At 44.2% G+C, this 18,672-nt stretch overlaps 1 protein-coding gene across 4 annotated transcripts; it reads right to left on the bottom strand.

Moving 5' to 3' along the window:
- Positions 1 to 4,921: 4,921 nt before the first annotated feature.
- Positions 4,922 to 17,573, bottom strand: LOC115163686 (amyloid-beta A4 precursor protein-binding family B member 1). 4 transcript variants are annotated; one of them, XM_029715764.1, is made up of 15 exons: positions 17,255 to 17,573; positions 15,958 to 16,557; positions 15,608 to 15,816; positions 15,418 to 15,477; positions 14,844 to 14,920; positions 14,666 to 14,726; positions 14,327 to 14,473; positions 13,818 to 13,945; positions 11,173 to 11,178; positions 10,831 to 10,945; positions 9,431 to 9,515; positions 9,263 to 9,343; positions 8,945 to 9,060; positions 8,631 to 8,807; positions 4,922 to 8,449 (listed from the first exon to the last, which is right to left on the bottom strand). In XM_029715764.1, exons 2-15 carry the CDS (start codon positions 16,538 to 16,540, stop codon positions 8,294 to 8,296), a joined length of 2,001 nt encoding a protein of 666 aa, XP_029571624.1. In that variant the 5' UTR covers positions 16,541 to 16,557; positions 17,255 to 17,573; the 3' UTR covers positions 4,922 to 8,293. The 4 variants fall into 4 exon arrangements, with proteins under 4 accessions (XP_029571624.1, XP_029571622.1, XP_029571625.1 ...); XM_029715762.1 differs by having other exon boundaries at positions 9,248 to 9,343; positions 17,255 to 17,571; XM_029715765.1 differs by lacking the exon at positions 11,173 to 11,178 and having other exon boundaries at positions 17,255 to 17,572.
- Between the last annotated feature and the right edge of the window lie 1,099 nt (positions 17,574 to 18,672).

Here is an 18,672-nt window from a genome sequence, read left to right as displayed (position 1 = left end):
TATTTATTTTGGGCATATTTTATGTTTATGCGTTCATGGTAATGCATGTTACAACACTATTACACACGCCAATACATCATCTCTATTATTTCTGAAACCGAATTAACGTTGTTCTCACACACAGTAACATTTCAAACCAGAGCAGGACCGGATCAGCGGGGAGGAGATTGCCATTCTGTGGTGTGGACGAAGGGAGAAGAAGGGAGGATAGCGGGAGAGAGGGATGGAGAGCACCATACTCTGTATGCAGTAGACTCTGTGTAGCCCTGTGTGTCTTGCCCAGTCAGGTAACGGGTGGAATTGTGTCCACTGCACAGCTTATAAATCACAGTGCTGGCAGTATTTATCTCTGTCTCAGACAACCCTACTGGGACATGAGGACGGCCGGTGAAATGAGAATCAACAGCCTGGGACCCCTCCTCTCCAACCTCCCATCAGGTCATTTCATCTCCTCCTGCTACACCTCCATGGCAACATGTGAAAAGAAACATATAAATACAAAGCAACTGACTCAGACATTCCTCAGGTCAATTTAATGTACTTGGTCCAAACTCAAATAGACCTGCAGTCTCTCTTGGTGCCTTTACATGGAAAGACTTGATGTAAAGGTTTTAGTGTATCTTTAGAATAGTCCCAACCACACTCTATCCACAGCCACTCATCATCCACAGCCACACTCATCATCCACAGCCACACTGCATCCATAGCCACACTCTAGCCACAGCCACACTCCATCCACAGCCACACTCCATCCACAGCCACACTCATCATCCACAGCCACACTCCATCCACAGCCACACTCCATCCACAGCCACACTGCATCCACAGCTACACTCATCATCCACAGCCACACTCATCATCCACAGCCACACTCCATCCACAGCCACACTGCATCCACAGCCACACTCTAGCCACAGCCACACTCATCATCCACAGCCACACTCCATCCACAGCCACACTCCATCCACACCCATACTCTAGCCACAGCCACACTCCATCCACAGCCACACTCCATCCACAGCCACACTCCATCCACAGCCACACTCTAGCCACAGCCACACTCCATCCACAGCCACACTCTAGCCACAGCCACACTCATCATCCACAGCCACACTCCATCCACACTCATCATCCACAGCCACACTCCATCCACAGCCACACTCATCATCCACAGCCACACTCCATCCACAGCCACACTCTAGCCACAGCCACACTCCATCCACAGCCACACTCCATCCACAGCCACACTCATCATCCACAGCCACACTCCATCCACAGCCACACTGCATCCACAGCCACACTCTAGCCACAGCCACACTCATCATCCACAGCCACACTCCATCCACAGCCACACTCCATCCACACCCATACTCTAGCCACAGCCACACTCCATCCACAGCCACACTCTAGCCACAGCCACACTCCATCCACAGCCACACTCCATCCACAGCCACACTCCATCCACAGCCACACTCCATCCACAGCCACACTCTAGCCACAGCCACACTCATCATCCACAGCCACACTCCATCCACAGCCACACTCATCATCCACAGCCACACTCCATCCACAGCCACACTCATCATCCACAGCCACACTCCATCCACAGCCACACTCTAGCCACAGCCACACTCCATCCACAGCCACACTCCATCCACAGCCACACTCATCATCCACAGCCACACTCCATCCACAGCCACACTCCATCCACAGCCACACTCCATCCACAGCCACACTCCATCCACAGCCACACTCCATCCACAGCCACACTCATCATCCACAGCCACACTCCATCCACAGCCACACTCATCATCCACAGCCACACTCCATCCACAGCCACACTCTAGCCACAGCCACACTCCATCCACAGCCACACTCCATCCACAGCCACACTCATCATCCACAGCCACACTCCATCCACAGCCACACTCCATCCACAGCCACACTCCATCCACAGCCACACTCCATCCACAGCCACACTCCATCCACAGCCACACTCATCATCCACAGCCACACTCCATCCACAGCCACACTCATCATCCACAGCCACACTCCATCCACAGCCACACTCCATCCACACCCATACTCTAGCCACAGCCACACTCTAGCCACAGCCACTTTAAGGGGCACTCATCATCAGTTCTAATCAATAGCTAATCTTTGACTCAGACTTAGCATAGGTCTATTCCTCATCCCAAAACATCACAGATGTTCCTTTCTGCCAATGGCAGGTCTTTACTTGAACATACTGCCACTATGTTCAGTCCCCAACCCCATAAAGATTACATGCAAGACCCTATCACAGTGGTGCGTCATAATGGTGGTAGTTTGGGTGTGCTGAAACATTGGGATGGAGCAGCATTGGGCCTAGGCTGAGGAAGGATGGAGAAAATAGGGAAAGGTGGAAATATAATAATAATAATAATAAACCATTTCAAGCCTCATCTTCATGCTTCTCTCATTCCTCTCCCTGGAGACAGTCAGTGAGCCGCCCAGGATTATAATAATGTCTGTTGTCAGATTGGTACCCCAAGTGAGATTGAGTTCATTGCTTGAACAAATTTGCAAAGTAACAATGCAATTTGTTGCTGTGCGCCACAGGAGGATCGGGGTCTATGAAACTGTGAGGATCTCTGGAGCAACAATGGGATGGAGAAGTCATCTCTTTCTCAAAGGGACTCATGTTTTCAGTAGATTATTCTTACTCTTGATGAGAACACCTGTAAACCAATCAACAAGTTCATTTAAGCATGGGCTCTGCTTCACTAGGACTCTAAAGAGTGGTGAGGAATCATGACTTAAATGGAGTATGTGTCTCAGTTCTTTGAGCTCACAGACAACAAGGTGTGTTGCCAGGATTCTGTTGTATTTAGAAACGTCTCAGACACAGTTTCAAGAGTGTTTCCTTCAAACTAATAAGATGTGTCATTTCTATGAACTATAATCACTGACCATAACAGACTGACAGTGCTCTCTGAACAGGTTTGATATGGGAATAGGAATTGGTCTGTCATCTTAGGCTAACGATGAAACATTCCAGGGAGACAGTAGAGCGCTAAAGAAAAATGGCCTGCCATCCACTCATGAACATGACAGTTCCTATTCTCCGAAGTAATTACTCTGTAATAGTCTTCAACCAGTTTTAATACAGAAGAGGTGAAGGAGGGGAGGACTAAGGTGAGGGAGAGAAGAATATATTTGTCTGGAAATAAAAGGCCAATGTCTCTTGTGAAAGACTTGCGACAGGTTCAGAGGCTGTGTGTGCATACTGGTAGTACATGCATTCTACAACCGCTGTGTTTTACAACAGGTGCATATATACGCTATGTCTGAGGCAATACAAGCTGGGATTTAAGATAAGTGTCAGAGAAATCTAAATCAGAGGGCACATAGATGTCAATTTCCAAAGATGCACTTTTATTTTCTTCCTTATCTCCACCCTTTTCCTCTGACAAAGGATTCAATGATACATTCAATAAGGAGAATTACAGTGCATGCTGTGGAGGTATTTTACGTGTCCAGAAAGCATATGCTGTCATTTTGATTAATCCATGTCTAAAATGAACACTCTCTGATTGAAGAAAACATTCACCCTCCATACCAGCGACAACAAATGAAAGTCAGCTTCCTGCAAAGCAGGATAAAACCAAGGGGGAAATTCATCTTCTAACACCTCTACTTAGCGGTGTGTCACGCCCACTAACGTGACTACCAGAGGAGAGAGGGTTAAGGAATATGCCCTTTGAACCTTTCACTCAATGCACATGGGACGAGAAACAAAAGACACTGAAGGAACCTTCCACTAATAGGACCAGACACATGTATTTGCATAATATATTCCCCATGAACATCCCCAAAATCAAACTGAATCAATCAACCATTTTCAGTCACATTACATTTTATGTGCTCTGAATATTGTGCACATTTTTTTTTACCAAAGTGTTATAGGAGACATGACAAAGGAAACATTGACATAAACCCATCAGCCCTGAAGAGAAAACGTATTTGTAGCCTACATTTATCTTGATTATGTATAGTACTACCTCAAAATACTAAAAAGCTTTTGACACATAGGATGTCTAAAGATAGAAGTTACATTTTGCCATGAAAGGGTAGAAATGTAAACAAAACATCTGAAAGCCAACATCAATACGCCCACATGATGAATTCTTACAAAGCAACAGCTTCTTGTCTATCCCTTTTTCCATCTCTCCAGTACATCCTAGTTTTCTAGCTCAGCAGGAGAGGCTGTCTGGCGCGGTCCATCCATTGTTTCCTTCCCTCTCTTTCCCCCCTGATTCGTGTGAAGTTGATCCACCTCTGTGTTGTGCAAACTCCTCTCCTGTGGTTGTGATTGATTCACTATGCCCTGACTGACACTCAGAGCCTAACAGTGTCTTTCCTGATTACCAGAAACTACACATCTCTAAAAAATGAGGAAAAACATAAGTAACCTTCTCAATAAACACACATTTCCACCAGAAAGCCTCTAAGGGTTTTGAGAATCCTCATTCAGTGAAGTGGATATATTCACACCATGAGAACCAGGAGGAGGATGTATCCTACAGGGATTTCTACCATCTCACCCAGACCATGATACCAGGTTTAAGATGAAGCTACTGTTCACTTCCTTTATCCAGGCTGTTCTACTCTAGATGTGTGATTAGATTAAAGTGCCCAGCAGTGAAGATATGAGCCCACTCCACAGCTCTGAGAGGAAAAGCAATGTTCCACAAGACTACACATTCATTACTCAGAATAAATCTCCATTACACAAATGCCGTATGCATAATTATAGAAATAATTATAGTTGTGATTATTTTCTCCGTGAGCCGAACTCCTTTAAATTGTGATTGACACATAGTGTGAAAGACTAACACAGGAACATGTGAATAAATAAATCTAGTCACATACACTCACACATGTTGAATATGCTTTAGAAATGTGTTTCAGCGTGACGGAAAACAGTAGAATAAAGAAACACAACAATGGAACTCAGCATGGATGGCTAAAAACATACCACCGCTCAGTCATAACTATATGGAACAGTATGAATACATTTGAGGATACAGGAAAATCAGAGACAGAAATAATTATATTTCCTTGCTTTTGAAGAGCACATTTTCATGTAAGTACATCATTTTCTAATACAGATAATAACCAAGATCAAATCTATAGCATGTTGTTTAAGCATACAGATGTATAGGCTAAAAAACCTGTTATGGGTGGAAGTAGCGGAGGGTAGCAAGACATTGATATGGATCACCTCCATCAACAACGCACTGAACTCAGATACCCTCCCACTGTGAGCCAGCACGCCTCAAATTAATCAAACTACAGTACATTGTAAAAATGAGGGATGAGGGAACACAAGCAGAACCCCAAACACATATCCAACCCAGTCTGAATGGGACGGGGAGCTGGCCGATCCCTTATAAAAGACCCAATTACCACCAAGCCCTTGATGTGTCCCACTGCACAGCAGTGTGGTCCCGCTGGCAGGGAATAGGAGATATCCTCGTGAAGGAGTGTCCATTACACATCTGGGCCTGGACCAATTGATGTGCACCTTTCCCCCCCAAAGCCATCTCCTATGGAAACAATAACCAGCCTATATACAGCATCCTTTCATCTCCAAAGCTATTTCCCATGAAAACAATAACCCGCCTGTATACAGCATCCCTCCCTGGGCCTTTTGATTTGATCCCTCCCTGGGCCTTTTCAATACAACAGGAGGGGGAAAGCATACAGACCTGAATGAACAGGTGACATTGGATGACCTCTGCATGTTATTCATGCATGGGCCTTGCACCAATATGATAGAGGCCTTTCGTGGCCAAAAGGCCTTATTAGCATGGGCAGCGCAATTGAGGGCTTCCACCATTTCAATCTTCCAAATTCATTGGCTGATCCCTCCTGGTGACCCTGTTGGAGTCATGTCCAACCGGGTCATCAGGAGGGATCAGCCAATCGTGAAGAAGCAAATTGACTACTTAAAAATGATCCTCAATGGCGCTGTCCATGCTGTCACATACGCTATAATGGCACAGATAAAGAGTAGTCCTCTATCTATCTCTATGCTTGCACCTCTCACAATACATATGGTAAAACCAATGTCAGCAGGTTTCATACATATGCAAAGGACTAGACAGCCTGCCTGGTCTGGCTTCGCTTCCATTTTAATGGGATTACCAGGAATGTCAGATAAAAAAAAACATTGACTGAAAATTGAGGATTTATGTGATTCTACCACCGGTTACGAAAGGAGACAATTTACAGACTAATCCACAACTGCCTTTTGGAATACAATCTCACCAATCCACATGGCTTCACTCAGCCACGTCACACCATAACCATGCAAATTATTCCACTAAGGGGGGGAAAATATGCAACACCAAAACTAAGATATGTTCACATTTATTTCTTGTGCAGGGACTTTTATATACAGGTACATCTATTTATTGTGCAGGGACTTTTATATACAGATACATTTTATACACCTAATTTACATGAATTGTGAAATAAATGTATCAGCTAGTGTTCCAATATTCCTCGTTTTTAATGTTGACCTTGGAAGTACTAACATAACAGAATTAGAAAAAGTAGCACAATAAGTGAACAGTGACACGAGATATAGTATTATACAATTCAATCCAGTCTAATTATTTCAGAGTGTTTCTATATTTTACATATTTAATTTTGTTATTGGTCAAATAACTATTGCACTAAATACTTCTGACAAACACATTTCATTTGTATTCTTTTTTTTTAACATAAAAACCACAACTATGTTCTCTAATACAATCAATAATGAGCAAATGTGCAACTGCTCCTCAGTAGTGTCCATTATAGTGTATGAAAACAATACAAAATACATTACTTAGAGGGACCATGGCCCAAACAGAGCAAAAAGTGGTAAAAAAAATGTAAATAAATAAAATCATAAATCATTCTCTCAATGTTATCCCTGTCCCAGGGCGGTGACTAAGGGAGACAGATACTGACCTGCTCTCAGCTACTCAGTGGAAAGGGCCTGACAGCGACAACTAATCTACTACTAGCTAGCTTACATATTGATAGACACGGATACAGGCTAGTGACATGCTCTACAAACACTTAACAGGTACAGAATTCAGCCCTCTTTACCATGAAGTAGCACACATCTAGTATGTTACAATAACTAAGAGTTCAGCACTAAACCGCTGCAGGCAGATATGACCCTGGTTATTCCTCTAAGCTATTAAAACATGCAGTGTGTGGTAAGGTCCTACACTACTATTTGGTGGTGGTGGTTACCAGCTGCGGTTGACTGACTCAGATAGAAAACTCAGGCCTTGAGCTGTTGTGTTTTCTAGGTCACTTTTCCATGATCAGAAGTCTATTTTCACCATTGCCTCTTTTTGTTGGCTAAGCCCTAGTCAGATATAGCCAGGCCCCTACATTAAAGAACCCACAGCACAGTGTGTGCTGCTATATAATGGCAAGCCATTCTACCACCACCACATACAGGAAAGTCTGATTATTGCACAGAAGCACTGAACTTGCAAATGTTCATGCAAATGTAGGGGAAACGCAACAACAGTACACTCCGAAATCACTGGTTGTTCACTACGACGTGACACATGATTATTCACTTCTTTAATGGAAGACTAAAACACACTGTTTGCAGTGGTGAACATGAAGCTCTCTACATGACCCTCTACTTGGGCTCTTAGAACCTCAGTTGGACAGGAGTAGAGGCTGAGGAGTGTACAGGGTAATGACATGGTAGAAAACAAACACCAGGAGACTCTACAGGTGCTGTTACTGTTTGGGGAAGAGCATGACCACATGACTCAACCATAGTTGCAAAGAAATTAGATGTATTTCTGTGTGGAATCCTCCTAACTTCCTACAGCGAAGAAACATGTAGTTACATCCCATCATATGAACGCTTCCTGCTAGACTTGGTTTCTGCTAAAACACAAAAATAGTGACAAACAGATTAAATCCCAACAACAGAACAAACAATGGACCGTTGTCAGGGCTCATTCAGTTTGAGTACAAAGCTAAAGGAGAGTTATACAGTAGATGTATAGAAAAACACTTTGCAATCACTAGTAAGTAAGCATTTCCTCAGTTACATATAACTCCATGCACTAATGAAAGGGCTATCTCTATGGAGGGCCAAAAGGAGTGTAAGGCCGAAAGAAACGGCGGAAAGCGAGAGAGAAAGAGAGAGAGGAGTGGAGGAGTAAGCTGGAGCTGCTGTGATGGGTTAGTGTTGGTGGGGAGGAGATCTTCTCTCTTCTGCTCAGGGGGACTGGGACCCTGACCTGTACTGCTTGAAGCTTCCCAGCAGACTCTGGACCCCCATCCTGACCCGGCGGGCCACGGAGTCAGCAGGCGGAGTGGGCAGGCAGGAGCCCAGGCTGGGAGGCCTCGCGTCCAGACACTTCTGGTAGCGCAGCTGTGGACAGAACACACACATACAGCAGGACTCCATCAGTACAGACACTGAAACACATCAATATCATTCCAGTTTATTAATAAAATGTTCTATACTATAGACAACATATCATCCTTCAGCCCGTCTCTCTAGACCACTGATTAATCAATAATGGAGTCCACTGTCCAGTCTGTTGACTCACCATGCAGGCGGCCTGCACCGCCTCACTCAGGCTGGCAGCGTTGGGCTCACACCAGAACATGTGACAGATGAAGTCCCCGGGGCCCTTGGCCATGATGAAGGCAAAGGTGTGGATGTCCTTTCCCACACCCATGAAAGACAGGAACCGCACCCGGCACTCTGACATCACCTCCTCAGTCTGGGGAGGACAGAGGACACAGCATGGTCAGGAGAGAGCCATACTGACATGACTGCTACCAAATGTCTGTGTGTAACAGAGATGATGTTGTGGATGGGTTAGTTAGTTAGTTAGTTAGTTAGTTAGTTAGTAACTACCTCTCTGGTGAGGATGGTGAGAGTGGCAGGGGCCACGTTGACAGAGACGGGGGTCCAATCCTGCTTCCTTGTGCTGTTCATTGCAGCCTCCAAAGCATCATTGATTGTGTCCACACCTAGGAGATGAGAAAGTTTGACTGTTAACAGTATCCACAAGGCAAGGTAAACTGCATGGGAGTAGCTAGCTAGCTAGCCACATATGCAGTGAAGCAAAACACAGTCCCACACAAAGCACAGCCATATGCTTTATTGCACTGCTAGATATATTTACCTAACTACTAAGTAAATAAAAGATTTCCTTACCCATGCGTCCCTTACCTACAGGCTTGGTCACAGGCACGTTACCAAGGTAATACACAAGGAAACGTTGGAAATTCTCATTTTTTGGAACAGGAAACTCTGCAGAGGAAGAAGATCAGGATGGAGTTAGTGTCTGGTGTCATACTTCTGTTCTAAAATGAACTGTAGAACTATCCCAGGGGTTACCTTGAGCAGGAATCTCCATGGCTTTGCACTGGTCAGAATTGTACCTGCTCAGAAATGGCTTGGATAGCTTCCTCTCTGTCATTATCTGAATGTAGAGAGAGAGACATGTTCAGCTCATCGTGAATCGAGATTCCACAGGAAATAGTATATTAGATATGTGATATACAGTTGAAGTTGGAAGTTTACATGCACCTTAGCCAAATACATTTAAACTCAGTTTTTCACAATCCCTGACATTTAATCCTAGTAAAAATTCCGTCTTAGGTCAGTTAGGATCACCACTATTTTAAGAATATGAAATGTCAGAATAATAGTAGAGAGAATTATTTATTTCAGCTTTTATTTCTTTCATCACATTCCGAGTGGGTCAGAAGTTTACATACACTCAATTAGTATTTGGTAGCATTGCCTTTAAATTGTTTAACTTGGGTCAAACGTTTCAAGAAGCCTTTCGTTGGGTGAATTTTGGCCCATTCCTCCTGACAGAACTGGTGTAACTGAGTCAGGTTTGCAGGCCTCCTTGCTCGCACACGCTTTTTCAGTTCTGCCCACAAATCTTCTATAGGATTGAGGTCAGGGCTTTGTGATGGTCACTCCAATACCTTGACTTTGTTGTCCTTAAGCCATTTTGCCACAACTTTGGAAGTATGCTTTGAGTCATTGTACATTTGGAAGACCCATTTGCGACCAAGCTTTAACTTCCTGACTGATGTCTTGAAATGTTGCTTCAATATATCCACATAATTTTCCTGCCTAATGATGCCATCTATTTTGTGAAGTGCACCAGTCCCTCCTGCAGCAAAGCACCCCCACAACATGATGCTGCCACCCCCGTGCTTCACGGTTGGGATAGTGTTCTTCAGCTTGCAAGCCTCTGTACAGATGAACGTGGTACCTTCAGGCCTTTGGAAATTGCTCCCAAGGATGAACCAGACTTGTGGAAGTCCGCCATTTTTTTTCTGAGGTCTTGGTTGATTTCTTTTGATTTTCCCATGATGTCAAGCAAAGAGGCACTGAGTTTGAAGGTAGGCCTTGAAATATATCCACAGGTACACCTCCATTTGACTCAAATGATGTCAATTAGCCTATCAAAAGCTTCTAAAGCCATGACATAATTTTCTGGAATTTTCCAAGCTATTTAAAGGCACAGTCAACTTAGTGTATGCAAACTTCTGACCCACTGGAATTGTGATACAGTGAATTATAAGTGAAATAATCTGTCTGAACAATTGCTGGGAAAATTACTTGTGTCATGCACAAAGTAGATGTCCTAACCGACTTGCCAAAACTATAGTTTGTTAACAAGAAACGTGTGTAGTGGTTGAAAAACGGATTTTAATGACTCAACCTAAGTGTATGTAAACTTCCAACTTCAACTGTAGAAGACATGGGAGTCTCACCCTGGAGCACATCTCATGCAGACTGGTGGCGATGTTCTTGGCAGGTGAGTCACAGCGGAACACGTGACACTTGAGGACCTGGGTCAGGTTGTCTCGCGCTACATAAGCAAAGTCTCTGTTGTAACAAATACAGAAAAGTACACCATTTACATGAACCCATGCATTTCTCCAACTTCAATGATAACAACCCTCAAGAAAAAAACTGGCAAAACAAAAATGATTGCATGCAATCATGTTAGATATGACAATACAATAAATTAAACTATATGTAGGATAAACACCATCGGACATGAGAATACATTTCTAAAAGAAAAACTGCAAATAATCATATCTGTACAATACCTTTCCCTGTATAGGGCAGCGAAATGCAGCATGAAAATAAATAATGATCAGTTAATCACAGTTATTACAAAAACACTAGCAGAAAATTCAAATCAGATTCATAGTGAATGTCATTGAAAGGAAATGTTATTGAAATACCATGGACAACCCACCATAGAGCAGCTGTGTTAATGCAATACCATGGACAACCCACCATAGAGCAGCTGTGTTATTGCAATACCATGGACAACCCACCAGAGGGCAGCTGTATTATTGCAATACCATGGACAACCCACCATAGAGCAGCTGTGTTGTAATACCATGGACAACCCACCATAGAGCAGCTGTGTTAATGCAATACCATGGACAACCCACCATAGAGCAGCTGTATTGTTGCAATACCATGGACAACCCACCATAGAGCAGCTGTGTTATTGCAATACCATGGACAACCCACCATAGAGCAGCTGTGTTAATGCAATACCATGGACAACCCACCATAGAGCAGCTGTATTGTTGCAATACCATGGACAACCCACCATAGAGCAGCTGTGTTAATGCAATACCATGGACAACCCACCATAGAGCAGCTGTGTTATTGCAATACCATGGACAACCCACCATAGAGCAGCTGTGTTATTGCAATACCATGGACAACCCACCATAGAGCAGCTGTGTTATTGCAATACCATGGACAACCCACCATAGAGCAGCTGTGTTAATGCAATACCATGGACAACCCACCATAGAGCAGCTGTGTTATTGCAATACCATGGACAACCCACCATAGAGCAGCTGTGTTAATGCAATACCATGGACAACCCACCATAGAGCAGCTGTATTGTTGTAATACCATGGACAACCCACCATAGAGCAGCTGTGTTATTGCAATACCATGGACAACCCACCATAGAGCAGCTGTGTTAATGCAATACCATGGACAACCCACCATAGAGCAGCTGTGTTATTGCAATACCATGGACAACCCACCATAGAGCAGCTGTATTGTTGTAATACCATGGACAACCCACCAGAGGACAGTGTTGTCTCATGTTTGCAGTTCTGTATTTAAGCATGCCATTGCCAAGTTGGGTTCAAATCCTCTGTTAGGAGTCATAGGCCGCATTTACAAAGGCAGCCCAATTCAGATATTTTTTCGACTAATTGGTCTTTTGACTAATCAGTTCAACTCTAAAAAATTATTTTGTGAAAAAATCTGATGTGATTTGTCAAAAGATCAAAATGTGGAAAAAAATATCAGAATTGGGCTGCCTGTGCAAATGCAGCTGCAATGACTCACACAGCTGGGCAAAAAAAATTCAGCAGGAAAACAAACCCATACCCACAGGTCTAGGATGGGAAAACGCTACCCTAAGGTATGAAGATGAACATGTTTTAATAACACTTTATTTTTTTATTTATTTCACCTTTATTTAACCAGGTAGGCAACCTGGCCAAGATAAAGCAAAGCAGTTCGACACATACAACAACACAGAGTTACACATGGAATAAACAAACATACAGTCAATAATACAGTAGAACAAAAAAGAAAAAAGTATATATACAGTGTGTGCAAATGAGGTAAGATAAGGAAGGTAAGGCAATAAATAGGCCATAGTGGCAAGGTAATTACAATATAGCAATTAAACACTGGAGTGATAGATGTGCAGAAGATGAATGTGCATGTACAGATACTGAGGTGCAAAGGAGCAAAATAAATACAGTATGGGGATGAGGTAGTTGGATGGGCTATTTACAGATGGGCTATGTACAGGTGCAGTGATCTGTGAGCTGCTCTGACAGCTGGTGCTTGACGTTAGTGAGGGAGATATGAGTCTCCAGCTTCAGCGATTTTTGCAGTTCGTTCCAGTCATTGGCAGCAGATAACTGGAAGGAAAGGCGGCCAAAGGAGGAATTGGCTTTGGGGGTGACCAGTGAAATATACCTGCTGGAGAGCGTACTGTGGGTGGGTGCTGCTATGGTGACCAGTGAACTGAGAAAAGGCGGGGTTTTACCTAGCAAAACTTAATGCTGCAATATGTAACTTTTTGGGGGGGCCCGACCAAATTCACATACAAATGAGTTATAGATCTGTCACTCATTGAAAGCAAGTCTAAGATGCGGTAGATCTATTCTATGTGCACTATTTCTATGCATCAATGAGAATGAATATTTTTTGTGCACACCAAATTCAAACAGCTGAAAATACAATATTTTTTGTTATGGAAAATACATTTCACAGGGGTTTAGAAGGTACAAACATTCTCTACACTTAAAGTTGCTTGTTTTGTCACAAACTTAAATTTGGCAAACTATTAGAATTTTTGCAACCAGGAAATGGCGTAGCTATTTCTGCGGAGTGCATCTTTAAGAAAATGGAACAAATTACCAGCTATTATGTAATTCCCAGTGTCTAACATCTCTTAATTAGGTGTGGATGGTCATAATGAAGTAATAGTTAAGTGACGGCTAAGACTAGATAAACAATTTACTAATAGATTGTGCTAAATAAACACTATATAAAATAGTACAAATTCCAAAGAGTTAAACAGCCTTTTCTGTTCCTGTGAAAGTAGCTACACCACTTAATAGGACTGCCACAGTTGTGCAGTGCTTTACAACCTCCAGATGTGGTGCCAAACGGTGACTAACTAGTGGACACTGACCTGCCGTTGTCTCGGCCCACACCCCACACGCGGATGCTGGCAATAGGCTGGGAGTGCAGCAGAGTCTGGCCCAGTGGGTCGATCAGATTCATAGTGTCATTCTCCAGGACCATCAGCATGTCCTTACCCTGGTAACACAACACATCACGATCCTCCTGAAGCACCACCATGCATAGAAAATTGAACCAAATTACATTTGAATATGCCCATCTGTTCTACAACTGATGATATTCTAGAAAACACCTGTTAGACTTGATCCTGTTTTAGATGAAGAGACATTCCCGAGCATTGGTGCATATGGATGACTATAATTACTCTGATGTTCAACATTATTCAACACAGAGCAACTGCAGGGAATAGCAGTAAATGTGAGAGGTTGCTGGGTAAAAATAGACCAAGCAAGGTAAACAGAGGGTCTCACCCAGACATCAGCCCCATGCCCAGGCTCTTCCCCCAAACAGGAAGAGCCCACCCCAGTCCCTTACTGTAGCCCTGCTCCTCGGACTCACCTCTCCCCAGATGCCAGCAGTGTCATGGAGGTTGTGTTTATGGTAGGACAGCTGTCTAATGCAGTTGTTGACAGCCACGCTGCTCTTCGCTGGTGCCATGTCCTCTTCAGACATCTCCACCCAGCCCAGAGAGCGCACAGCAAAATACTGGAATAGCAAATTGAGGCAGGAGAGAACACAGGACAGGCCAGAGAGAGGGAGAGGGATAAACCAACAGACACAGTCCAATTAGGAAAGGGAAGAGTAGTTGGGAAGGGACAGGGAAGGGACAGACAGACGACTACAGTCTTCCTGCCTCAGTGCATTAGTGAGTGTAAATGTAAGAGAATTTGAATGTACCTTAGCCTCCAAGTCAGTGCCATGGGGATCAAGGTTCTCCTCTTCCTCAGATTGAGAACAGCTATAAGGCAGTCAGGTATGGTTTGAGAAAGAATAAGAGAAAGAGAAGGGTTTAAGAGAGACTGTTTTGGCTGAGAATGAGAAAGCTGATCACATAATGTACTACCACATGACTTACTTGAGGTTGATGGATGCATAGCGCAGGGTTGCCCCTTCAAACTCCTTTAGGCTCTGATCAGAAGCCACCTCTCCCTCCTGCAATCACCAAAAATACGAACAATTTGTCAATTCATTATCACCAAGTTGATCAACATCCAGATCTGCTGCCTTCTAAACTCCACTGTTTATAAAACTGAAATATTGTGGGTTGAAGCTGGGAAATGTCATGTGCTCTGTTATTGTATTATTATTTTGGCTATTGAAGCGTGATGCTCTGCTTCTGTCCCTTAGTACACGCCAAGAGTAAAAAAAAAAAAACGTACCCCACTTTTTCCCATGTCAACTATTTTCCACATCATAATGATTTATCCGCAGTCTGTGGTGAGAGTTTACGTTGAATGTATATTACAAATTGTTTTTCAATGAATAATCGGAGACATAAAACTTACTTTTTCCATACTCATTAAAATAAATAGAACGTATTTTAACTGTGGTGTCAGTGTTGCGCTTTTGGTATAGGATATCCTAAATGTGAGGTCTTAGCCATGTCCAGATTCTCATTGGTACTTATTAATATTCACTCTGTCTCTTACCTTCCACAGCTCTCCATCACTAGTCCCTTCATCTGGGTTAGAGAGGTCTCCCCATGTTTCCTAGGAGTCAGACAAAAACCTGATGCCGTTTTTCTCCCAATATTCTAAATTGGGAGAGCATAGATCTAAGTCTTCTACGAACAGAACATATGTCACAAATCATCCCTAAGGCCTATGGGTAAGAGCTCACCTCCTGCTCTTCCTCACAGGGTGTTGTCTCCAGGGACATACTGGAGGACATCATGGAGTCTCCCACCTTGTCCAGAGGGGAGGGGGGCTCCCATTGAGTAGTGCCAGTAGGGATGTGCCAGTAGTAGGTGCCTGAGGTATCTCGAACCCGCATCCACCCAGAGGGCAGGTCTGTGTCCGCCTCAAAGGCCTCAGAGTCCCAGAAGGACTCTGTGTGGAGAGAAGTGGAAGGTTAGAACGAGGAGTCCGCTAACGTTGCTTGCAACCTAAGAAGCACTTGTTATGTTAGACAATAATCATCATCGCTGCAACAAAACAGTCACACGGCTGATTTCAACAACCCGCCCTTACCTTTGTTTCCATTTGGAGGGCTTTCAGCAGTGCTGTCCTGAGACAGTGCTGGCCAGTTGGTTTCTTCATCACTTGGTGTTCCATTCACGTTAGAGAACAGCAGACAGGGATTTCTAGCCACCCCACCTCCCTCTCTTTCAGCCTCCACATTACTCTGTTCGGACTCCCTCTCCTCCTCTATAAGACTGCAGGCCTCTTCATCTGCCTCAGATGGATCTTCCTTCTCTTTGTCGTCTTCTTCGCCCTCACCCTCTTTATCCTCTGCAGACAGTAGAGTGTCAATGAGTAGTGGCTCCTTGAGGATGGTCTTGGGAGATGGGGTCTGCTCCTCGTTCCTCTGCTCCTCCTCAGTGGTGTTATGAGGGGAGAAGTCCTCTTGGTTCCCATTCTGGTCCTGATGTTTCTCAGCAACTTTCCTCAGCTGGTTCTGGCCCTCCTTGACCCACTTAGCATTGTTGCCGCCAGTGGACTCTTGGTCACACCAAAGGCCGCTGTCATTCAATTTGTTTTTCAGCACTTCATCTTGATGATGGTTGTTGGCTACATGATAAGACATATCATCATCATCATCATGGCCACCCATGGTACTATACAGCAGCTCTGAGGGGAATACAGGAGGGTATGGTTTGAGAGAAAAGAGATGCCTTTGCCCATCTGAATACTCGAATGTCCAGGAAAATAACTTTTGAGAGATGTGTCAGTTTAGTAATGAGAGAAAGTGACCTGGCCGGCTAGTCAACTGTTTGACATTGTAACGTTAACTAACATTAGTTAACTTGCTAGCGAGGTAAAGGTAATGTTAGCAAGCTAGCCAAGTAGCTAGCTACCCAGTCTAACTAGTTCGCTAACTAACGTTGACATATTAAAGTAGTAAGCTAGGTAGCTAAAGTCAGCTAATGTTAACTGCGCCATTAGCTAGCTACAGTACATTATCCATGATGACACAAATCGCTACGCTATACAGCTAGCAAACGTTACTAGCTTACGATAGTTGACTAGGCCTCTCTAGCTAGCTTGCTAGTTACTAATTTAGCAAGTAATCATCATTTAAATGCCATGACAATGTCAAGCGCTAGCTACTGTATTATTACTAATTTAGCAAACCAGCAATGTGGGTTAGCTAACGTTAAGTCAACTAAAAGGCAAGGTAGGCTACTTCGTTAGCCTCCTTGCTAGCTAGCTACAGAAATAACGGGCATCATCCGCCATCATCATCCCATAATATAGCCAGAATTGGTACACGAACACAAAGGACGGCACTTTAAAATGTGCGCCATTAGCTACTAAATATACTTACTTGTGCTGTCAGTGTGTCTTTGATTAAATATGTTCTCGTTATTGTTACATATTTCCAAACGTATAGAGGGGTCGTTTATCTGGATTCCCAGTCGATACTGATGCTGCGCTGTTGTGTATAGTGATGATGAAAGATGGGAAGGGGAGGCGGGCGTACGTTACGAATTTGTCGCTGTGTTGCCTCGAGGCTCTCTGCCTCAACCATCTTACGATCGCTGATCGGAGTCCACAGAATGCATTCTAAAAATAGATTTATAGAGGTGTTTTCGTACTAAATCAGTGCCATAGTACAGTGGTCTGAACTAAATGACTATCGCCCCATAGCACTCACTTCTGTTATCAAGAAGTGCTTTGAGACTAGTCAAGGATCATATCCCCTCCACCTTACCTGTCACCCTAGACCCACTTCAATTTGCTTACCACCCCAATAGCTCCACAGACAATGCAATCGCCATCACACTGCACATTACCCTATCCCATCTGGACAAGAGGAATACCTATTTACGAATGTTGTTCATTGACTATAGCTCAGCATTCAACACCATAGTACCCTCCAAGCTCATCATTAACCTTGAGGCACTGGGTCTCACACCCCGCCCTGTGCAATTGGGTCCTGGACTTCCTGACGGCCACCCCCAGGTGGTGAAGGTAGGAAACAACATCTCCACTTCGCTGATCCTCAACACTGGGGCCCCACAAGGGTGCGTGCTCAGCCACCTCCATGTTCACCAATGACGTCTCCAACTCAATCAAGTTTGCAGACGACACAACAGTAGTAGGCTTGATTACCAACGACGGCGAGACAGCCTACAGGGAGGAGGTGAGGGCTCTCAGAGTGTGGTGTCAGGAAAATAACCTCTCACTCAACGTCAACCAAACAAAGGAGATGATCGTGGACTTCAGGAAACAGCAGAGGGAGCACCCTATCCACATCGACGGGATAGTAGTGGAGAAGGTGGAAAGTTTTAGGTTCCTCAGCGTACACATCACGGACAAACTGAAATGCTTCACCCACAAAGACAGTGTGGTGAAGGTGCAACAGCACCTCTTCAACCTAAGGAGGCTGAAGAAATTTGTCTTGACACCTAAAACCCTCACAAACTTTTACAGATGCACAATTGAGAGCATCCTGTCGGGCTGTATCACTGCCTGGTATGACAACTGCACCGCCCACAACCTCAGGGCTCTCCGGAGGGTGGTGCGGTCTGCACAACGCATCACCGGAGGCAAACTACCTGCCCTCCAGGACACCTACAGCACTCGATGTCACAGGAAGGCCAAAAAGATCATCAAGGACAACAACCACCCGAGCCACTGCCTGTTCACCCCGCTACCATCCAGAAGGTGAGGTCAGTACAGGTCCATCAAAGCTGGGACCGAGAGACTGAAAAACATCTATCTCAAGGCCATCAGACTTTT

This window comes from Salmo trutta, chromosome 26 (genome assembly GCF_901001165.1).
Source record: "Salmo trutta chromosome 26, fSalTru1.1, whole genome shotgun sequence".
Lineage (NCBI taxonomy): Eukaryota > Metazoa > Chordata > Actinopteri > Salmoniformes > Salmonidae > Salmo > Salmo trutta.
The sequence above is the reverse complement of the archived record's forward strand: the minus strand, read 5'-3'. Positions and strand labels throughout refer to the sequence as shown.